The 23,525-nt window shown below is 35.7% G+C and overlaps 3 protein-coding genes across 6 annotated transcripts in view; 1 reads left to right on the forward strand and 2 right to left on the reverse strand.

Moving 5' to 3' along the window:
- The window catches only part of camk1a (calcium/calmodulin-dependent protein kinase Ia), a gene marked incomplete at both ends in the record, with an annotated part of 23,923 nt that extends 16,675 nt beyond the window's left edge, over positions 1 to 7,248 (forward strand). The window contains 9 exons of one of the 2 annotated variants that reach the window (XM_081380020.1): positions 750 to 824; positions 958 to 1,096; positions 1,959 to 2,085; positions 2,792 to 2,867; positions 3,459 to 3,571; positions 3,885 to 3,963; positions 4,065 to 4,152; positions 4,925 to 5,099; positions 7,157 to 7,248. In XM_081380020.1, coding sequence (XP_081236146.1) covers positions 750 to 824; positions 958 to 1,096; positions 1,959 to 2,085; positions 2,792 to 2,867; positions 3,459 to 3,571; positions 3,885 to 3,963; positions 4,065 to 4,152; positions 4,925 to 5,099; positions 7,157 to 7,248 — 964 coding nt within the window. Of the gene's footprint in view, positions 1 to 749; positions 825 to 957; positions 1,097 to 1,958; positions 2,086 to 2,791; positions 2,868 to 3,458; positions 3,572 to 3,884; positions 3,964 to 4,064; positions 4,153 to 4,924; positions 5,104 to 7,156 lie in introns of both variants that reach the window. The other variant, XM_081380019.1, reaches the window with a different exon arrangement.
- A 3,754-nt stretch (positions 7,249 to 11,002) lies between these two features.
- On the reverse strand, positions 11,003 to 19,750 carry LOC308699445 (protein FAM107B). 3 transcript variants are annotated; one of them, XM_081380244.1, is made up of 5 exons: positions 19,034 to 19,750; positions 16,853 to 16,919; positions 16,240 to 16,444; positions 14,423 to 14,570; positions 11,003 to 13,310 (listed from the first exon to the last, which is right to left on the reverse strand). In XM_081380244.1, the coding sequence occupies exons 1-5, from the start codon at positions 19,055 to 19,057 to the stop codon at positions 13,194 to 13,196; spliced, it is 561 nt and encodes a 186-aa protein (XP_081236370.1). In that variant the 5' UTR covers positions 19,058 to 19,750; the 3' UTR covers positions 11,003 to 13,193. The 3 variants fall into 3 exon arrangements, with proteins under 3 accessions (XP_081236370.1, XP_081236372.1, XP_081236371.1); XM_081380246.1 differs by having other exon boundaries at positions 16,862 to 16,919; positions 19,034 to 19,264; XM_081380245.1 differs by lacking the exon at positions 19,034 to 19,750 and having other exon boundaries at positions 16,862 to 17,476.
- Positions 19,437 to 23,188, reverse strand: LOC308699444 (protein FAM3C). The gene is made up of 9 exons (XM_081380243.1): positions 23,116 to 23,188; positions 22,938 to 23,030; positions 22,784 to 22,822; positions 22,566 to 22,689; positions 21,885 to 21,943; positions 21,636 to 21,686; positions 21,459 to 21,543; positions 21,228 to 21,354; positions 19,437 to 19,788 (listed from the first exon to the last, which is right to left on the reverse strand). Exons 1-9 carry the CDS (start codon positions 23,177 to 23,179, stop codon positions 19,693 to 19,695), a joined length of 738 nt encoding a protein of 245 aa, XP_081236369.1. The 5' UTR covers positions 23,180 to 23,188; the 3' UTR covers positions 19,437 to 19,692.
- Positions 23,189 to 23,525: the final 337 nt, after the last annotated feature.

The raw sequence follows: 23,525 nt of genomic DNA on the forward strand, positions 1-23,525 counted from the left end.
ATTCCACCATTGGTGTGAAAAACTGTAATCAAATGGAAAGCAGGAAACCAAAAGAGTGGAAGTCAAATGGAGATGGAGCAGAATATTATAAATGTCTGATTACAGTATGGCCGGTGTTGCTTTATCAAAGACACTGAGAAAATGATATAAAAATAAGCCATCATGGCAAGAAAGCCATCATGATAGAGCATAAAAAGATATTTAGAGCATTAAACAATGTTTGGATCTTCAGCCGTTTTACTGTCCGTCAGGCTAATATGATAAGTCTAAATGCCAATTTTCGGTTCTAATTAGACTTGTCAAAAAGAACCGACTTTGGTACCAATTCGGTACAAAAATTGTAACGCTTGGAGCGGAATCGTAAACACCTCTGATTGGCCATTGTGTTCACGCGTTCATCGGATATGTCTGTGATTGGCTACAATGATTAACTCACGGGAGCACACGGAATTGTTTGAAAGTGTTTTAAAAAACGGGAGCGAGGAAAAAGCACAAGCAGTCCGCTAATAGACGCTTGCTTTTAAACGTAATTTTTAAGCGTCATTGATGTATATTTACAACTCGTTTTTGAAGCGCTGATCATTGTAGCCAATCACAGACATATCCGATGACCCGATGAATGGCCAATCAGAGGTGTTTTCGATTCCGCTCAACAGAAATTAAAATTTCGGTTCCGACTTGGTACCGAACTCGGTACTTTTTGACAACTCTTGTTCTAATCATTGCTGTCTTTTCTTCTTTCTTTTCAGAATAAAGCATGAGAATATTGTTTCACTGGAAGACATCTTCGAAAGTCAGTCACATTTGTATCTGGTCATGCAGCTGTGAGTTTAAAATCTCACCACTCAAGATCACACCAACCAAGATACTGTCTGATGTTTAATTTGCAGTGTCTTGAATGCTTATGTCATTATAGTGGAGGTGCTAATTGTAGTTTGTTTGCGTGGGTCTTCACAGTGTTTCAGGGGGAGAGCTCTTTGACAGGATTGTTGAAAAGGGCTTCTACACTGAGAGAGATGCCAGCAAACTCATCCGTCAGATTTTAGATGCAGTGAAGTATCTGCATGATATGGGCATTGTGCACAGAGACCTGAAGGTAATGCTTACATATTCTTTCCCTATAATCACACTCTGCCTTTCTAAGCAGGCGCAATATGACAAATTATTCAGCATGCAATGTTTTTTCTGTCCTCGGTGAAAGCCAAATGCTGCCACAAAGGGACATAATCACTGCCAATTAAAAAGTATTTAATGTTTAATATTCAGCTGTGTGGAGCAGAAGTTCAGAGTAATGAGATTTTAACAGTAGGCGATGCTTAGCAATGTGACAGAAATAGGCTTTGTTCGGAATGGTATACTAGTGTATCGCTTACTGCATGCTGTAAATAGCTCACCATGGCTGCATTTTTTCATAAGAAATACAGTAAAAACAGTGATATTGTGAAATATTAGCAGCCATACAGCCATTACTCCAGTCTTCAGAGTCACATGATCCTTCAAAAATCATTCTAATATGCTTATTTAGTTTTCAAGAAACATTTCTTACTATTATCAATGTTGAAAACAGTTGTGCTGCTTAATATTTTTGTGGAAATCATAATAAAAAATTTCAGGATTCTTTGATGAATAGAAAGTTAAAAATAACATTATTTGAAATATAATTTTTTTGTAATATTATAAAAGGCTTTTACTGTCACTTTTGATCAATTTAATGTATCCTTGCTGAATAAAAGTTTTAATTTCTTAAAAAAAAATGACTGACCCCAAACTTTTGCACGGTACTTTATATTGCACATTTAACATGGAATATATATGATTTATCGTTTGTCACATCTGATTAGGACACAGGGTTATGCATATGAAAATGGCTGTGCATTAAATGTAGTAAGATATGACTTGATTTAATGAAGGGAAACGTTCAGCATTAATTCAGATGAATTCTTTCTCTTTCTGTGCAGCCAGAGAATCTGTTGTACTACAGTATAGAGGAGGACTCCAATATTATGATCAGTGACTTTGGCCTGTCTAAGATCGAGGACTCAGGAAGTGTGATGTCAACTGCCTGTGGGACACCTGGATACGTAGGTATGAAAGAGGGCTATATTCTCTTACTGTCTTTAGTAAGGTAATGTGTCTGTTTTTAGAGGCTCTCAGTCATTTGAAATGCTGCACAATGTCTAGTGTTTACATTTTTAAACAGCCTCTTTGATGCTGCCCTCATTCTGTACAGCGCTTTAAAGGAAAGTGAACTAAACGGAATAAAACGAACATTGAAATCTCTCTCTCTCTCTCTCTCTCTCTCTCTCTCTCTCTCTCTCTCTCTCTCTCTCTCTCTCTCTCTCTCTTCTCACACACACACTCTCTCTCTCTCTCTCACACACACTCTCTCACTCTCTCTCTCTCTCTCTCTCTCACACACACTCTCTCTCTCTCACACACACACTCTCACTCTCTCTCTCTCACACACACACTCTCTCACTCTCTCTCTCTCTCTCACACACACACTCTCTCACTCTCTCTCTCTCTCTCTCACACACACTCTCTCTCTCTATCACACACACACTCTCTCACTCTCTCTCTCTCTCTCTCTCTCTCTCACACACACACACTCTCTCACTCACTCTCTCTCTCTCTCTCACACACACACACTCTCTCTCTCTCTCTCTCTCTCTCTCTCACACACACACTCTCTCTCTCTCTCTCTCTCTCTCTCTCTCTCTCTCTCTCTCTCTCTCTCACACACACACACACACTCTCTCTCTCTCTCTCTCTCTCTTTTTTTTTCATTCAGCTCCAGAGGTCTTGGCACAAAAACCATACAGTAAAGCTGTAGACTGTTGGTCCATAGGAGTGATTTCTTATATTCTGTAAGCATTTCTTGATGTTTGTGCATGTGTTTATTTGAGTGTTTGTTTATTTATTTATTTATTGTCAATTTTATAATTATTCATTGAATTTTAATTATTGAATTTATTTAATACATTTGTATGTATGGTCAGTCATTTATTCATTGTTTGATTGATTGATTTACTTGTTTGTTTATTGCTAATTTTATAGGAATTAATGAATTTATGGTAAATTCTTAAATTACGAACATATTTATTTAATTTATTGAATTCATTTTAATTATTTGTATTTATTGTCAGTGCTCGTTTATTCCATTTTAAAGACAGATATTTGTAATGAATCAACATATTCATTTATTTGTTTATTTATGGTCAATTTTTTAAATTTACAAATATATTTATTTCATTTAATTTATTTAATTATTAGTATTGATTGTGAGCCCTCATTTATTTATGTATCATTCATACCATTTTGTGGTTAGATATGTGTAATGAATCAACATAAATTCATATTTCAATCTAAATCAATATTTTATATTTATTTATTTATAGCCAAATCATAAGAGGGATAAATTACAGTCAGCTGATCTTACAAAGCATTGTCTTTTGCAGCTTATGTGGCTACCCTCCATTTTACGATGAAAACGATGCCAAGCTGTTCGAGCAGATTCTCAGAGCAGAGTACGAGTTTGACTCTCCGTACTGGGACGACATCTCTGACTCAGGTAGTTCCATGTAATTGTAATCATAATCCAGTATCATTATCTTGAGATGCTTTGATGTGAAAGAAAAGCTTAGATCCTGCACCTATAGAGCTCAACAGAAGGTTTTCAGAGGTAAAAATACCATTAGTGATGCAACGGCGTTGAGCCGAGTTTGTTTTCATGCAATGCGACGTGATGCAGAATCTACCAATAGGAGTGCAGACAGTGACGAACACTTTCTTGAAACTGTTGTTGAGCTCTATTCTGGCCATTTCTATTTTCTTGATGCTTGAATGTTGTTTGACAACATATTGTTGATCATATTCCATCCCAGCCAAGGATTTCATCGGTCACTTGATGGAGAAAGATTCATCTCAGAGATACACATGTGATCAGGCTTTACAGCACCCATGGTAGGATTACCTAAAAATAAGTGTTCTGCGTGTTTTGACTATCAGTATATCTTTTCACAAAAATTGCTTTAGTAATCCATCCTCCATTTCTACTTTTGAAGGATTTCCGGAGACACGGCTCTTGATAGGAACATTCATGAGTCTGTCAGCGCTCAGATCAAGAAGAACTTTGCCAAGAGTAAATGGAAGGTGAGAATCCCACAGCATCATTCTTTTAAATTCTTCACAATTTGCAATTCCATCCCAACATATCCTGGTGATGTTCTTTGAAATAGGCTGGAAGAACTTGCTATACACATAGGGTATTTTAGGAGAAAGAATAACTATTAGGCCTGGGCATTGACTAAATTTCACGATTTGGTTCGATTTCGATTCACATGCTTGTGATTCGATTCAATTAAATTCCGTATTATTATCAAGTACAGTACTTGTCAGTTTTTCTAAAGGGAAAAAAAATTCTACTAATCTCTAAAAACAACTAATACTGTATATTATACAGGGAGCCATATCAGTTGGTACATTACTATAATATTTCAGGTTTAATTTGTATACAAACATTTAAATTGCACATAAGTCAGTTTTTATAATAATAATGATATAATAATTACACTGGATGGATTTATTCAAACAGGTATAATATTCAAGAACTGTTTAAGTAAAAATATAATTTTATGTAATATACTGAATATATTTAGCAAAATGCTCCTCACTAGAGTTAATTTTTCTAGCTAACTACCGAGCTATGGGCTTTGAATGGTTTTCCTGAGGTAAATTTAATGTAACGTGACATTGCTTACAAGCAATGTTAGTTAATGTCTTTTTGTGATTGAAACACTGATTACATGTGACATGATACATTTCATAGGCTGCTACAAATCATGTTTAGTGAAGTTTTGTCCTCATTAATCTAATTTGTAAACATATTTTAGAGGCCCGTTATTGTTTGTTGTTGTCTTTGTAGCAAGCATTCAACGCGACGGCAGTGGTTCGACACATGCGGAGACTGCAGCTGAGCACCACCCTAGAGGGGCCAAGCCAAATCACCAGCACCAGCCCCTACCACAGACACCTGCTCCTCCCCGCTAAAGAGCTCGACCAGGAGGAGGAGGAGGAGGAGGAGGAGGAAGAGGAGAGCAGTAAGTTTGAGATCATTCTCGAATGAAAGTCGCATACAATCCATCCTAAACAGTATGCAAGAATTAATGTGTCCCAATTTTAGTATAGGGTTCCCGCAGGGCATTAAAAAGTCTTAAATATTTGTATTTTTTCTGCTAGGCATTACATTTTAATACACGGTCTTAAATCTGCCGCAAGACGTTTAAATGAGGCACTGTGGGAATTAATTATTTAGATTTTTAGAATGCATTTTTAGAAATACTTTTCCATCAGCCAGTTAAAAGTTATGAGCTTTGGTGTGCTTTTTTCAGTTTTTTTTTTTACTTTAAGACTGTGGGAAAATCAAAGCCATGAATCTAAAGAAGTTGTGTTCCAAATTTGAGGTTGATATCTCAAAAAATTGGCTTTCGGTAGGATTTTGTTTGGGTGCAGTAGCAAACGTTTCCACTAGTTCCCATTCATACATAGGGCATTCGTACAAGCGTGGCTATTTTTTTTTAAGACCATTTAACCTTTTCTAATAATTTCCAAGATTTATTTGTGTGTGTGTGTGTGTGTGTGTTTACATAGCAAGTGGCAAAACCTTTAGCAAGTTTCGTACCATTCCGATGAAGTTAAAAAAATCAAAAAAATCTAAATGACCAAACAGCACCAGAGAGTTTGTTAAATGTAAATAATGCAAAAAATTGAATAGTGGACTCACACACATTTTACGTTTCGAGCACGCAGGCTTTTTGTCTGATTGTATTTTTAGGCATTTTTTATAATAATAAACTTAAACTTCTATAACTTTTTTTCATGTTTCATTTTTCCCCCCACTTTTTTCACATCTGCCGTGATCAGCAATAAAAAGAAATAATATTCTTCTTTAAAAAGAAAAGTATTTACTCCAAAGCATTCAAGATTTACTACAGTTTCATTTGGAAATTCCATTTTCAGGTCTATGCTCAAAAAGTGGTTAACAGGTATATAAATATAATTTAGTACCATAAAATCCCCTAAAAATACAAAATATTAAATACAATTATTGAAGTAAAATATAGTTAATGGGATGGTTCGGAGTAAAATTAACCTAGGGTCTTTTGCACCATGACCTCGAGCCAAACACCCCCCCAGAAGCCTTTTTTCCCTTGGTCAAACATTATTAAAGTCAGAGCTTATTTAGAGATATCAGCCGAATGGCTTAGTGCAGGCGCTAATGGAACCTAGGCTGTATCCCGTAAATTACCCCAATAATAATGCCCAGAATGGTACCAAACTTCTACAGTAGTACAAATAGGTTCTGTACTCAAAAAACGAGGCATTGGAAAGTTTGTAAGTACATCAGGAGTTTATATACATAACACTTGCCTGATGGCTAATGCTACCGCTAACCCGGTCGTCGAGGTCACTTCACTGATTAGGGAAAAGCACCTAAAAGTCCTGACAGAATGCCAGTATGTCCAACTTTTTTTTTTTTTTTTTTTTTTTTTAAGTGTTGACAACTTAGTGTTAACTAATAATTGTTGCAAACTGGTACTACCAACAAAATATTAGTGCATTCCTGGAACTGGGCGTCGTTACACTAAATCCTTATGCATCGCTTTCTGCGAGGACTTTTACGTTCTTTTCCCAAATCACGGAAGTGACCTCGACATGCGGGTTAGCAGTAGCATTAGCCATCAGGCAAGTGTTATTTAAATAAACTCCTGATGTGCTTACAAACTTTCCATTGCCTCGTTTTATGAGTACAGAACCTATTTGACCTACTGTAGGAGTATGGTACCATTCCGGGCATTATTAGTGGGGTAATTTACGAGATACATCATAGGATCCATTAGCGCCTGCACTAAGCCATTCGGCTGATATCTCTAAATAAGCTCTGACTTTAATAATGTTCGACCAAGGGAAAAAAGGCTTCTGGTTTTACTCCGAACCATCCCTTTAAAGTAGTTCAAATAGTTCAAATAAAAATAAAGCAAGCAGCACCAGAGGGTTAATAGTTTTAATAGTTTACAATAACAACACTGGGCTAAACGCTATTTTATATACTATAAGATCCTACTGCTATTCATTTTCATATAACTTTTATGTTTAGATTCCCCCAGTACAGACGGGCGTCGAGGCAGTGCCGATCGGGATAGTCTTAGAAGCTGTGCTTACTGCTGCCGACCGACCAGCAGGATCTGAAGCAGAATTCTGAGCCCAGCAGAACCCGGAGGAACCCAGAGGAACCCACACATGCACGTCTACGGCTCCAGTCTGACCCGGAACACAGAGCTTTCCTGGTAACGTGCACTAGTGCTGCTGGTAGGACATGACATGAGGAGAGCGTGATTGTTCCAGACATTCAGACTTGGGTATTTCATTGACAGATATATGTAATTCTATTTTAACCATTATTTAATTTTGTCTGATTAATATTTCTGTACCCCAACCAAAGACAAAAATGTGTTTAAGTTGTATATTTTATGTAAGGTTTAAATATTTTATTTTATTTTATTTTTTTAAAGAAAACTTTCAGGTCTGTACCCTGTAGCAATTTGGACTTTCTTGGAAAGCCACTAGTTATACAATGTCTTAATTATTAATGTCTTAATAAGCCCCACTTGCTCAGGCGATAAATTCACGAGGAAACAAGATAAAGTCATTGAAGTCAAGATAAAGTCATCATTAATACATTTTCATATGGAAGCTTGTTTCCGCCAGAGAAAAAATATACATAATGGTAATTGCGACGTTTTATCTCACAATTCTGACTCTTTCTCTCACAATTGCAAGTTTGACATTTTTCATATCACAATAGTCGTAATTGCGAAAATATAAATTGCGAGTTATAAAGTCCAATTCGGAGAAAAAAAGTCAGCTCACAATTCTAACTTTTTTTCTTGCAGTTCAGGCTTTATATCTCGCAGATTTGCGAGACAAAAAGTCGCAAAATTATTTTTTATTCAGTGGTGGAAACAAGCTTTTAAACTTTCATGGCTTAATCCATTGTGGATTTGTTTTATAAAGTCTGTTGGGTAGATGTCCATGTCGTTGATTTTGTGATCTGGTTCAGACTGGCTCTGGAGTGCAAATTGGTGGTAAAAAACTGCATATTGGAGTCAGACTAGGAGTATTTCCAAGCTCAAACGGATATCACATGATCTTGTTGTGGGTATAAACCTTCATATGAAGCATGTGGACAGAACAGTGGTTAATCGTGATGGGGTTAAGAGATTTGAGCCACAGTCACAGCCACAGTAAAGCTTTTTTTACACCCAGATTAAATGCAGTATCAAACCTGGATAATCAACGTTTTCAAATAAGATTTAATTTCCAGTTTTAGACTTTAAGGGGCTAAAGTAGTCTGTAGCTCCATTTTAAAACCTAATGAGGATGCATTGGATAAACTCCTGGTTCAAAATTATGCTGCCTTTTAAGACACCTTATTTTGGACAAGAATCTTTGTGGAGAAGGCAATCTCATAATGCAGTGCAACAAGTTCAGTAAATATATTTTATTAAATACCAAAAAGTATCAATAAAAAACCCCATCTAACAGGCCAATAGGGCATTCTGGCAAGATAACTTTTAAAGTTGTGATGAATTCTTCCAGGAACGTTAATAGAATGTTCATTTGAAGTTATCTGGTCTTTAATAACATTATCAAAACATTAGCACAAAAATGTTATTTAATATGTCATTCATGGAAACATTTTAGTTAGATGTTGGTCTGTTTAATAAAAGTTACTACTTACTCATTTTTTCAGATGGTTCAAAGAACATTCAAAAGTAACGTTCTCATAATACTTGCAAAATAATAAAATAGAGAAAATATTCCCTGAATGTTTTCTCTAACGTTAATATAACCAAGAAAAAACATTGAGAACATTCAAAATAAAGTTTTCATAACTTAATGGGAACATTTGCAAAACGTTCTTATATTTTTGTTAGAGGGTACTTACTATTTAACCCAATATTTGGAAAAGCTATCTAGATTTAAGCCCTGTTCACACCAAGGACGATAACTAGCGATGGTTTTAAAAATAGTTCTAAATATAAAAGAATAGCAGCTGTCCACACCACAACTATGACGATAACGGCACAGAGAGAAACAATATCGTTAGAATCACTTTCAGAATGATTTTGTCCAGCTGATGAATGATAAAAATAGCCAATCAGAATCCATCCTGCTTTAAGAGCATTTAAAGCGAAAAACTGCAGCTGATATAGTTATCTATATAGTTATTGTTCTTGGTGTGAACAGGAATTTATGCTTTTTTAAAGTTAGCTTAGCAACATGCTGGCATCAAACTTTAATCAATTGTGAGTTGAGTTTTGTATGTGCTTCACATGAGAGACTCTATTTGTTGCTTTGAATCAGTGATTTATGAGATTATATTTAAATTACGATGCTGCCTTGGAAGGTTTCGGAACAGATGTTGATTACTCATTGTCGTGACACTGATTAAGTTTGCAACCAAAATGATTTATCCGTCAATGGTTATCAGTTTTTCCAGTGCATGTTGTGTGAGCTGATCTTTTGTTTGGGTCGCTGGCCATAATCTGCACTGTTCTCGTGTGCAGAAGACGTCTAATGTTTGCATGACCTCGTAAAAATGTTTACAAGAGCGATGATCAAAACATAAAATATACATATTCATATCTTTTCCACTATGCTAAATGAAAAATGAGACAGACTATTGCGGTCATTTCATTTTGAAATCGGAGGGAACAAGATATCGACACTTGACTTAATCTGTTTTCTTCTTTGTAAAATATATACATGTTATGTTTAAAAACAAAAATGTTGATTTAACATTATATTAAGAACTCAATACTGGCCTTACTTTCAAACTGGATTGAAACTAAAAGAACAATGCAAGAACATTTATCACATTGTTCATCAGTATACAGCATGCGTGCCAATTAGAGCACATTACTTACTTGAAGCCAACAATAATAAAAATAATAATAGAAAAATCAATGAGTCCCACTTTAAGTGTCTTTAACTACTGTGTATTAACATTTAAATGAATGATTTGATACAATGCACTTATTGTGCACATACATGTTTTCACATTGTATTTATATTTTTAAAAAAATGCCTGCATGTAATTATAGCTATAATTAATTTCTGTCATTTCTATCTAATTAAACCTACCCATACCACCAAACCTGTCCCTAACCATACCCGTATCCCACCTCAATAGCAGCTGAAGGGTATTGCAATACAATATGAACACCATAAGTACATTGTACTTATTTTTTTATGTAGGTACATAGTAATTAAAGACACCTAATGTAAAGTGTGACCAAACAAGGTATTTATTTAGCTAATCCCTGATATTAGAGACATTTTCCTCTTAAACCTGTGAACAGAACTGCTTAAAACCCTAGTGCTATAAGTGATTTAATAAGTATAAAAATGCATCAGTCTAATGAGCAGTTCAGCAATCAGTTATAGTAATTATGGTAATTATGCAAACTGCCTCAGAAGGGCTGATTAAATATCATTTAGAAGTCATCTATGAATTACTTTGGCTTTGAAAAGTACTAAAGAAGCTACACCCTGGGTTTTTAGTAGATAATTCCTCCCTTGATCAGTTTTTTTCCTTTTCTATTTTCACATGAAAGTTCAGGAAGTGTAGAGTAGACACAAATACAGTATGTGTATTATACAGGAAGAAGATGTATACATATATTGTATATCTTTTTTGTAAAAGCTACAAATGTATGGATGCAATGCATCATGTGTTATCGATGGAGTTACGAAGAGCCAATGATTTGTACCCTTAAAGATATACAGGTAGTAGCACGTTATGAATAAACACTCCTTGTCTATGCATTGTGTGTGTTCAGTAAAATCTTTGTGTACAATGCAAATAAAGTTCACATCAAAGTGCTATGCAAAGGCAGACTGTGGTTGGTACTTTCAGAAAATACACTCAAACTGTAATACATGTCAAAATCTCTTTATTTAAAGACTAAGAAAATGTACAAAACATATTTACAAAAAAACTATGTTGTGTTGTTAGCCAAAACATAGGCTACATCATGAGAGATCAACATCATGTGCTCTATGATGTCAGCATCATATGAGTGGAAAAGCTCTTAAGTAAACCCTCATGTTATGTTCCGGTCGTTTAAACCAAGAGAGGATTATCTTTTTCCTGAAAATGCTAGTTAAATCTAGGGTAGGCAGTGTTTTTCATGAACACTTTTTGTGCCTACTGGTTGAAACTCTCTTCACATCCTGACAGCAATCAATAATAGAAGTGGTCTAAATATGGGAAGTCTCAGGACCAAAAAATGTTCGGTCCGAATGCAATGATACGATGTCCTACCTGCCTATCAGAGTATGTATTTGCATATCTCCACGCACCCCCTGCTCCATGCAGACTTGAGGACAGTCAGTCACCGAGCGCCGCAAACAAACAGCAGCCATCTTTTACAGTTCCTCCTGAACCAAAACGAAGAGCAAATGCTGCGTTCACGACATGCCATAACCATAATTACAAGATGGCAACCAGATAGCAAGATGGTTAACTTACCCGGACCTGTTCGCGTCCTTAGACTCAGATTTATGAGTTTGTGAACAACACTATCAACGCCAAAATGAATCTGCAGCAGTCAGGTGGTCAGTTAGAACTCTTTAAGTTGTTTACGTTAATCATTATTGTAATGCTAGGCTATGTGGTTTGGAGGTAATTTAACGCCATCTCTCATGACGTGCGTTCATTAAGGAGGCGTGGCTATTTTTGTAATGAGCTCTGATAGGAAGGTTGGGATCTTATGCTTTCAAAGCTAGCTTGCTATTGCTAGCCTCTCTATTTCCTTCCCTAGATTTAATGTGATAGCATTGGACTAAAACTTACTGACTTTACTCACACAGGGTATAACAACTTTCCAAAATATTTTTGATTTTTTTTTTTTTTTACTTTTCCCCCTCCTTGTTCCCAGTCAAAAATGACTGGCTGAAAAAAAAATTGCTTATAAATCTTTTGTTATGGTATGTTATTGCCAAATGTTGGATTCAATCTTTTTATCAATTGTTTTCACTTTCACTTTGCACAGGTTTCTTTTTGGAACTGCTCAGATCAGTGAGGCCTACGAACAATCAGTCTCAAAAAGTAATACAATACCTGTGCAAATTGAAAGAAAACGAAAAAGTTTTCATGATAGTATTGCATTATGAGAGATAAGCAATTTAAGAGGCCGTCATTATTGATCTGTAAATTAGATAAGAGACGTTCAAAACAGTAAAAAGTCACTTATACAGAAAGTATAAATCAACAATGACTTAATTGTAAAGAAATTTGCATTATGCAGTGATACTGACGATAATAAAATAGTTTTTTTCTTGCAATTGAATCTAATTTTGTGTAATCTAACCTTTTCCTGTCTGATCAAATAGTAAGTCAAGAAAAAGAGATATTAATAATTTGCAATTGACAATGGCAGTTCATTCGTCATGCTAGAAATGGAAAATCAAGTCTAACGCATTGCATTATGGGATACAGTGTCCTATGCTCTGGTTGTATACTGCACATTGTTAAACGTAGTAGGAGATCCATGTTATAACGTGCACATAGAAAACATGAATACTGTGCACCACCGTATACATACCGCATAACTAGTATGTGCATTTGAACATACCAAATTATTTAAAACATATTTAAACAACAAAAGATAAATGTGGAAAAAGTGGACATGACTGCTGTCTGTTCACATACACATTGCATTGTGTAGGTAGGATTACATGACCCAAGATTTGTTAGGAACTCAATTAAAAAGCATAAAAGTGTATCATCTATAAATATGGCAGACAGAAAAATTTCTATACACAAACACTAGATACAGTTCCAGTTGGAGTTATTTTGTTCTTGTGTGTGCAAATGACAGTCGCTACTCAGCAATTAAGGTGCAATACATGAAATCTTATGAGACCATTATAAGTACCTACATTTTGTAACACTGACATATCATTAGCCAACATTTCCAACTTTCTTGTCCTCAAAATTGTTCTTTCACATTCTTTGATTTCATTCAAAATCCAAACCCAAGCTTTCTAAACAATGAAGAACTGTCAAATCATCAGCTGGAGGTGCATCAACACTCGTGTAGATCTATGATGTTGTAGATGTGTGATTACAGCTCTTTCTCCCCAGCACTTGCGATTGCTGTCCTCTTCAGACTCTCCTTGACCCTAATGAACTCAGGTGCGCCCTTTGACCTTTCCCTCTGCTCACCGGCCTCTCTCTCAAGCTTAAAAGAATGAAATAATCTCTATATGAGGTGTTGGTATACAGCAATAGCCAAAGTGATGTCCAGCCTAGGAAAATCTACATCCTTTATTCAAATATTTGTAAAGGGTTAGTTCATCCAAAATGAAAATTCTGTCATTAATTACTCACCCTCATGTCGTTCCAAACCCGTAAGACTTTTGTTCATTTTCGGAACACAAATGAAGATCTTGCGGCTTTGGAACGACATGAGGATGAGTAATTAATGACAGAATTTTCATTTTTTGGGTGATTTTTTTTTTTTTTTATTGGTGATAACACAATGAAACATGCCAAATTGTGTGGACATAATTTTTGGCTGGGCTGTCTTACAAAGAAATTATGAACACATGCAAATACAAAAGAGAGAACCAATGAAATATTAATAACTGATGATGTTGTAGTCGGTGTATACTTTTTGCTGTGAGCTTTTTTGTTTTTCTATGCATTTTTTTGCATAGTAAAATAAAACATGTAGCTGTACTTTTTTTGTCAAATAATTTTGTTAGATAAATACCTTAACTGAGTTTAGTGTTTTGTTTTTACATCATTTTTAAAAAATATATTTTCCTCATATTTTGATGCTTTAATTGAACTTGTAGGGTCTTTAAACACAAATATCCCCTCCAGACATAACTTTGGGACACTACTGTATACAGGAGCAAGTTATGCATTATGATCCATAATACAACTTTTGGACCAAAGATCGGTCGCTGTGATTTTGCCAAGTAAGGCATGTTCCTGGATCAACATTCCTGTCCAAAAACATAGTCCTAACCCTTTTCCCTACCCAAAATATATCCATAAAATCAGAGGAAAATGATAGGTGAATTGGAATGGTGTAGAAGCTCCCAACCCTTGTTGTAAGCCTAAACTTGATATTAACTAAAAAACTATCCCTCAAATCTGATTGGTTGATTGAAATGTTCTACTTGGGGAAATCACGTTAACCACAAAGATCAATATTTTCTGGACAAAATCAGGGCATATTCTGAGTCATTTGAATAGCTTCCTAGCATTTCATTTATACAGTATTAATACCGTATATGAATACTCATTTCAATTTCGTTTGAGGGGTGTTATTTCAGGTTTTACCTTCTCTAACCTCATCTGCCTCTTCAGTAACTCCTGCTCCAGGGGTGATTTTCCTTCTTCCTGTTTTCTCTCTTGTTTCAGAGCTTGAGCTCTATTCCTCTGTTCAAGAACTCTCTGTAACTCTGGCTTCTCCTCCATCACTGCTCCTCTGATAGATAGGATAAGTGTTACTAAATCTCATATTACAGTATTGTTACTTATAGTGTTTATATATACATACATATATATATATATACATATATATATATATATATATATATATATATATATATATATATATATATATATATATATATATATATATATATATATATATATATAGTTTATTCATTGTAATTGGCTGGAAAAGGGAATGATAAGGATGTGGAGGCTGAAGATCAAGTTCATCCTTAAAGTCACCATGAAATCAAAATTACGGAATATTACGGTATTGATTTATCCATGCACATAACTTTTTTTTTTTTATGTGCCCTGTAAATCTTTAATCAAAGTAACTTCCCCTCCCTCTTGCAGTGACATCTCTTTTATTCTCTTATTGACGTGTTCTTTCGCCCAACATTTTTTCTCGTTCAAGATAGTCGAACCGTTTAACTCCGGATATACGTCACAATAGGGAACAAAAGACTGTCTCAATTTATAAAGGTGCAAAAACAAATACAATAGCCTAATAATAATATATACTGCATTTGTGCCATGTCGTAATTGCCTTAATTATGTGATGACAACCCATGGCGTTCAACTCGAGTCATTCAAATCCTTAGACTCGGAATTGTGTGTTTCTATGGCAACACTATCAAGGGAAAAATGATCTACAGTGGTCATGTGGTAAAAGTTGGAGCTCTCAGAAGATAATTCTATGAGGATGTGAACCACATAAACGCTGTTTACAAGGTGGAATCTCGTAATTATGGTAATTCTAATATGGATTGAACACCCCTCAACTGATTAGCTATTGGTTAACATAGTCCACGCTGCCTTAGTGACGTCATTCAAAAGGAAAACCTTTTCAGAGGTAAAGCCAGTTATGGCATCTTGATGGATGTGAAGATAAAAAGGATTAATTTTTTCGTAATGACATGTACTGATGAACCGTTGCTATAAGGAGTGTGTTTTAAGGAATTAAATAGTGTCGGTTTTGATATCAGTTGTTTTCACTTCAAATAGCCTACACACCAAATGTAGCGATCATTTTTCAGAAAATGCATTAGGACTACATAAGTATCCACGCCAAAGAGCCTCTACACAAACTACATTAAAGTCAGCATTAAATGGAAGTTGAGAAAGTCTTTCTTTTCTGAAGTATTTCTGAGTGAACTTGGAAAAAATGTAGGACGGGACTTGATTTTGTCCATCGCAAACTGATTGGACAGTTGTGGTTTGTTACTGCTGTGATGTCATGTGAGTGACAGGTTGCCCCGCCCTTGCGCCAGTAAACACATCATCAGTGAAGATATGTCACTGCAAGAGGGAGAGGAGGTTATTTTCTCTTTTATTTTAAGATTATGAGGGCACATTAATAATAAAAAAAAAAGATGTGCGTGGAAAAATCTTTTATAAAACTGCAATATTCCATGAAATAAAAATAAATTGTCAATTTTGATTTCATGGTGACTTTAACTGCAAGCACAACTTTGACTTTACTGCTATCTATTGGACAGAACATGTACATACAAAGGAGACATAAACTCAGCTGCGGGCACATGTTTGAAGTGAGATTAGAAATTGGGTCAGGTGATAATTTAAGGCTGAAACTAAGCTTTTGTTCATGCCTCAAAATGTGAACATGCTTTCTGCTCAAAATCTGGGTCAGTTTGCACCTTTTGTGTGTAATAATCAGCTCTCGCTGGAGCTCCTGATGGCACTTGGACGCTTTGATGGGATTGTGGAGCTTTTTGGGCCTGATGAGCTCCTCATAGTAACCGCTGTCCGTTTGCTCTGGGAGCAACTTGCTCTGGTCTAAATCCTCTTCTCTGGCCCACGTCTGATCAGGATCTATCACTGATCCCAGATCAGAGACTAAATCTAATGGAGGGAGAGAAGCAAAAGAGAGCCTTCTATTACAAAATGGCCAATATCATCCACCAGGTGAAAATCGCGAGCTAATTTGCATCGAAAAATAATAGGATTCCTCTCACGACTGTAACATCAAATTCACTAAAGATTAATGTATTGTTTAAGAAAGAATGAGCAATATTAATGAAAATCCACATAATTCAACTTTATTCAGTTGCTGCCTTAAATTTTTATCAAATTGGCTGTACAAGTCATTTCAACTCATGTTTTTTTTTTTTTTACATAAAACTTAAAAGTTAAACTTGTTTAAATTGTTTTCATGAGTTAAAGAAAAAACATGTTGACTTATTGATCACATCTTTTTTTACAGTGCATTAGTCCATGTAATTGCAACAAATAATATAAAAAACAGAAAACCTGATTCACCAGGTCCAATAAGTGGTTGAGCACAGGCAGAATTATGACTTTGATGATTATGATCTGCCTGTGGGAGGATATGGATATTATAGTTAGTCATTATATTTAACCACAACACAAATTACAGAACACAAATCTTTCATTTCTTTTGCAGTTTCCTTCTGCTTTTCACAGTGATGGGCTGTATAGTGATCATTATACCATATATACTCACCTAAAGGATTATTAGGAACACCTGTTCAATTTCTCATTAATGCAATTATCTAATCAACCAATCACATGGCAGTTGCTTCAATGCATTTAGGGGTGTGGTCCTGGTCAAGACAATCTCCTGAACTCCAAACTGAATGTCAGAATGGGAAAGAAAGGTGATTTAAGCAATTTTGAGCGTGGCATGGTTGTTGGTGCCAGACGGGCCGGTCTGAGTATTTCACAATCTGCTCAGTTACTGGGATTTTCACGCACAACCATTTCTAGGGTTTACAAAGAATGGTGTGAAAAGGGAAAAACATCCAGTATGCGGCAGTCCTGTGGGTGAAAATGCCTTGTTGATGCTAGAGGTCAGAGGAGAATGGGCCGACTGATTCAAGCTGATAGAAGAGCAACTTTGACTGAAATAACCACTCGTTACAACCGAGGTATGCAGCAAAGCATTTGTGAAGCCACAACACGCACAACCTTGAGGCGGATGGGCTACAACAGCAGAAGACCCCACCGGGTACCACTCATCTCCACTACAAATAGGAAAAAGAGGCAAAGCTCGAATCATTTCAAATTGGTTTCTTGAACATGACAATGAGTTCACTGTACTAAAATGGCCCCCACAGTCACCAGATCTCAACCCAATAGAGCATCTTTGGGATGTGGTGGAACGGGAGCTTCGTGCCCTGGATGTGCATCCCACAAATCTCCATCAACTGCAAGATGCTATCCTATCAATATGGGCCAACATTTCTAAAGAATGCTGTCAGCACCTTGTTGAATCAATGCCACGTAGAATTAAGGCAGTTCTGAAGGCGAAAGGGGGTCAAACACAGTATTAGTATGGTGTTCCTAATAATCCTTTAGGTGAGTGTATACCATATGACTGTGCGATTAACATATTCATATACCATGGTATTACCATCATAAGCAGTTTCCAAAAAACATGCTATCACTATTACTATGTTAATAAGTGGATATTGCACTGTCTCATCCTTATCTATCCATCCAAACGATCGAAAATAATCACTAAAGCTGTTGATGAAGAGGACAATAGCCCTGTGTATTGAGAGAAACTTGCACTAACACAAGGGAGGCATTGTGTGTGTGTGTGTGTGTGTGTGTGTGTGTGTGTGTGTGTGTGTGTGTGTGTGTGTGTGTGTGTGTGTTAACACCACGCTGGGTTGATCATATTGGGCTAAAATGGTTTTGGGACCAGCTGGCATTTAGCCACCTCATTACTGGGCCTGCCAAACAAACTCTCCATTTTCCCCTTCATAATCTGCTGTCTAGAATGTGATTGTGTCAGGAAAGTCACGAGGAGTCCTTGGACTAAATAACCAAAGGAAAGTACATCAGTTATTGTTAAAGTTACTGCAACCAAATATATGCCTTTTTTACACTGAAAAGTCACATGTAAGCTGTGCAGATTAAGATGTCTCGAGCCGAGAAGAATGCAGGTTTAGCTGCAATTACGGCTTACTAAAAGCCGTTTTAATTCACTGACATAAATCTAAAAAAAATTATAACTAAAATAAAATCATTCCTGAACTAAAAGTTAAACTGAAATAAAAATAAATTGTAATATTAAAAAAACTAATAAATAGAATCACTAAAAATTAAACTGAAAATAAAAGCTAATTCAAAACATGAATAAAACTATAACTATAAAACTATATAAATAATAATAAAACAACTCTGCGCACCTTGATTTCACACATATTCTTAAGAACTGAAACTAATGAACTCAAAAATCATACAGTTTAGTGTATTTAATGTGCGCCTTTAAGTATATATATGTATTTTAGATTACAGAAAAAATTTGATGAACAGAAAAAACAAACTCTCAACTAATAAAATTTCACAAATTTAAGCCTAAAACGTTGTCTATTGTCCATTTACAATCAGAGTTCTTTATCGTTCTTACACTCATAACATAGCAATAGACCGGTTCTTCAAAATGGAATAAAATATCCTTACTTTCTTTCCATGGGTCACTCCCATGATTCCAAAGGTGCAGAGCACTCACTGCCTCAGGACTGTTCCAGAAATAACTTCTTTGGGATTCCACCTGCTATCTTCATGCAGAGCAAGAGGAGAAGCAGGAGGGAAATTACATCCCTCCAAGCAAACCCCTCACACACACACGCACACGCAAACACAAGCACACTTTAGCAAACCCAGACTGCATACAGTGCCCTAACTGGTACTACAATCCAGCAGAGGGAGGGGGAGAGAAAAAGAGAGATTGTGTTAAAACTGATGTCACTTTCCCGTCTTCCACTCATTGTTAATATCAACAGCAACAGTGTTACCTTGATATAAAAGAACCAATGTGAAGGCATTCAGTGTGAGAAAAAGAATCAGCTCTGTTATTATCTTTCACAATTTTTATTTGCTTTATAATATGATCATCATGACAGAATGTTGCTCTTTGGAAAGGAGCAATGTGAACATATGCAAAAGTTCTCCTTGTGTGTTTTATGGAAGGAAGTTATATGGAATTGGAAAATCATGAGAGTAAACTATTCCTTCAGTTTTATTTGCTTAGGGAGGGAAGATGGCAAAAAGAGTTGTTAATGTCCCATTTTCAAATGTCCCAGAAGTGTGGTGATCTAAGGTTGGCTAATGTGTCAGACTCATTCAGTCTCAGTTATTCTGGGTAAGCAGCCAATGACCTCCCCCATCTCAGGCCAGTCTCCATACGCGTTCCTCTCCACATCATTTTGAATCAACTGAATGTAACAGAGAAAACAACCTATTTAAATGTTTTGCAGTGGATATTATTAAAAAAAATTATGGAAACAAAGCTGAAATAAAATAAAAATATTAGATAAATGTCAATGAAAACAAATGTAATGAATTTAAATGAAATGTTAAATACAAAAATAGAAATGCTGCCTTGGAAACTAATTAAAATAGGTTGAAGTTGAAGTACAAAAATGAATAAAATAAAAATAAATAAAAATATAAAAAAAAACGACCACAACTTAAACTCCCTCTCTGCATATATATAATGGTATAATATAGTATATTGCATAATACTAAAATAACGTTAATTCTATAGAAATCAATAGTTCAGCCATGAATCTCTATTCACATTCTGATTTGTTGTTTCATTGTAACTTCCAAAGCCAATCAGTTTCACGCATTCATTCCTATAGGGTGACCACCTGCTTATTGCTCTATTGCAGGACAGTATGTGATTTTTCGAGACAATGCGGGACACGTGAGTGAGGGATAAATTTACTATATTATGTAAATATTGATTTACATTAGTTGGGAAGCCTATTTGCCATCACGTTGGAATAACGTTTTAAATCATCAGTAAGCTTTGTTAATTGTGACCGGCTCTGTGACTGGCACTCAGTTTGCCCAGGTCAGAATGATACAATGTAATTTACTCTACTGGACATATTCAGTCTACTAAATATAATGAACTGAATAACATGCTAGTATAGGTAAAAGTCACATTTTAAGTAGCAACTAGTTTATTTTCCTTTATTAGACTATGCAAACAATAAATGAGTTTTTCCCAGATTTAGTGCATCTTGCACTTGTATGTTTTTGTTGTCCTGGCTGGTGTAGCTACAGTATATTTAATGACTTTTGATGAGGTCCACATGGTTCCTTTGCTTCATCCACGCAGTTGTCATCAGCAGAAAAATCCCTCTCTATGAATGCGTTGGTTGGTTATTTCCCTGTCTATCTACAACATGACGAAATGTGGGACACTAATTATCTCTTGCAGGATGCGGGACAAAGCTCCCAATTTTGGGATTGTGTTCACCCTAATTACTATTTCCCTTTAAAACCACAACACATCCAAACAAACAAATGGACTAACTCTTCCTATTCTAGCCCTCCACCTCCCCAGCACCACCTGCCTAGATCTGCTATGGAGGGGTCTCCCTCTCTCTAGCTGCAGCAGCATGTTTCCATTTATTTTATTTTATTTAACAGAAGCAAGCCATATTTTCTCTGCAGCAGCAGCAACCATAGCAGATCTAGTCCGCCAAGGCTAAAAAACCTATGTATATTCCATTTACATTAATAGTGTTTTCCTGACATTATCCCGAGAGTTGTCATGACTGAAATTAACACTGAAAATAGCTCATTGCTTAGTTTGTGAAAGCAATTAAAAAGGAAGAAAAAAGAACAAGACGTTCCAAACCTTTTCAAAAGGTCTAGCTTCCTTTATTCCATAGGTGCCGGCGAATACCCAGCTATCCCTGGGCTTCAGGGATGAGACCATGGTGCTGCCCAGTGCAGTGAATATCTCTCTAATCTCATCAGTCAGTCTAGAAGAGAGATGGTGGCAGTGGAAGTCAGACATGTATGAATTATTCAACTCAAAACTCTAGTTAATCATGTCGATGGTGTCTGAAGGCTGTCAGATTTTTACTGTGGTGTAGGGTCGATGTGTGAGGCCACAAGCACTATATTTCCTGGCTTTAGGTTTTTTAGATGGGCAAGTAATTCCTCTGGATCTTGAAGGATACAAGAAGTGTTTCCGTATGTCAAGATAGCTTAATTTGTTCAAGTCAATTTCTTGCATGCACAAATCCATTAAGAGACCTACCTTTAGATTTCACATTAAAGAAATCATTTCTTAAAACCTCACCGGTTCCACCTAAGAAAAAAAAGAGCCAATTATTCAATATTGAATTTTGTCCATAATTATTATGAGTTGTCTATAAACATGTATAAAATACATATAAAATATAGTAACGCATTTAAAATATGAAACTTATTCCATGTCAAAATTCAAATGTTTTGAAATAAACAAGAAAAAAATTAAATCCTGCATAATTATTTGTAGTAAACAAACCATTTGCTATCACAATGTTCAGCCCTTGTCCTGCATTATTCTTCATGCCACCCATGATGCTGTAGAAAATAACATTTGTGCTATTTTAGCATCTATAATCATTACAAAAATGAAAAATGTTGTCATTTACTCACTTTCACTTAATGTGATACATATTTGTCAGTCATGTATTAATAAAGTAATGAAATTTCTATAATAGTACTTGTGCTTTACATACTCAACTAGTTTTATATACTTTATAATCAATAAAACCAACTTGTTATAATCTCATACATTTGTAACTATCTGAATCTTGCTTTTTCAATTTAAACCATTTTATACCTTTTAACTGATTAAATTGACCTGTTTTCATAATGAACTAAGCAACTGAATTAACGTATTCACCAAAAATATTTTAATAAATGAAAGCTGTACCACTGTAAGCTTTCAAACAAATAAATGGACAAACAGCATGGACATTATTTAAAATATATCTACTATATACTGTTATACTTTTAGTCATATGAAAGAAGATACTTGAAGAATGTCTGGTTACCAACATTCTTAAAAATATCTTCTTTTGTGTCCAACAGAAGAAAGAAACTCAGGTGCAGGTTTGGAACAACATGAGGTGAACTATGAACTATCCCTTTAGCGCTGTATTAGTCTCTCATGAGTAAGCTATGATGTAACGATTCTTACATTGTATTGTTAAGGCAGATTTTTGCAGCCACCACATCGGCTACACCGCTGTAAAGGTGGAATGGGAAGTAGTTGGCAGGGCAGTGTTTAAGTGGACAGCAATTTAAATGAGCCTTAAACAGACCTGCACAGAGAAATAAACCAGTTGCATGAAAAAAATACAGTACTGCAATCACCCATGCAACTTCCATCCACAAAAACCTACAAATTAATCTTACCTGGATTATCACAGTCTGTCACAAAACCATTAACTTCATCTGAAATAAAAAGGCCATTATTTTAGACATATTAAAATATAACAGTAATTATATTGAAATGGTTTAACAAGTTGTGATGCATGACCCAAGCTGTGCACCATATACTGTACATTACATGATCGTTTGGCAGCTTCTTGGTGTTTGGACCATTTGACAGCGAAACACCATATTAAGATGATCAGCATTGTTACGAGAACATAAACACAGTCTGTAAATGAATATATCACAATTAATATGTCATCATTATACTCACAAACGATCACACAAATTAATCAGAAATGCGTTTTCTTTACGTGTAAGTCTCATTTTTTTGGAAGCACAAAATATTCTCAGCTTCTCGAGGGCCTGATGCAACATTAAAATGATTTCAAACCACAAGAAATGGGTTTTATCTCTCTCTTATACCTCGGAGTCGGAGTTGTTTCCTGTTTGCCCGTGAAACCTGATTCAACAGGATGTAGGCCTACCCTAAGGCGTGGTACATAGGCTATGCAAACTTAAATTCAAACAATATAATTCCTCAACTAACCGACTGTCAACTAGGCAGATAATAATAATAATACGTTACATTTATATTTCGCCTTTCTCGGCACTCATATCGCTTTACATGGAAGGGGGAATCTCCTCAACCACCACCAATGTTCAGCATCCACCTGGATGATACGACGGCAGCCATGTAACGCACACCACACTGGTGGAGAGG

Source organism: Scardinius erythrophthalmus, assembly GCF_964197995.2.
Source record: "Scardinius erythrophthalmus genome assembly, chromosome: 12".
Lineage (NCBI taxonomy): Eukaryota > Metazoa > Chordata > Actinopteri > Cypriniformes > Leuciscidae > Scardinius > Scardinius erythrophthalmus.

Excerpts from the sequence above, each read along its gene's own strand:
- LOC308699444 (XM_081380243.1), bottom strand. The coding sequence starts at position 23,179 with ATGTTGCATCAGGCCCTCGAGAAGCTGAGAATATTTTGTGCTTCCAAA. Across the intron at positions 22,823-22,937 it reads AGAAGCTGCCAAACGATCAT|ATGAAGTTAATGGTTTTGTG; the intron begins GTAATGTACAGT and ends TTTTTATTTCAG. Across the intron at positions 19,789-21,227 it reads AAGCTAGACCTTTTGAAAAG|TTGATTCAAAATGATGTGGA; the intron begins GTTTGGAACGTC and ends TGTTACATTCAG.
- LOC308699445 (XM_081380244.1), bottom strand. The coding sequence starts at position 19,057 with ATGGGAGTGACCCATGGAAAGAAA. Across the intron at positions 16,445-16,852 it reads TATTGGACCTGGTGAATCAG|ATTTAGTCTCTGATCTGGGA; the intron begins GTTTTCTGTTTT and ends TCCCTCCATTAG. Across the intron at positions 14,571-16,239 it reads CTGATTATTACACACAAAAG|AGGAGCAGTGATGGAGGAGA; the intron begins GTGCAAACTGAC and ends CCTATCTATCAG.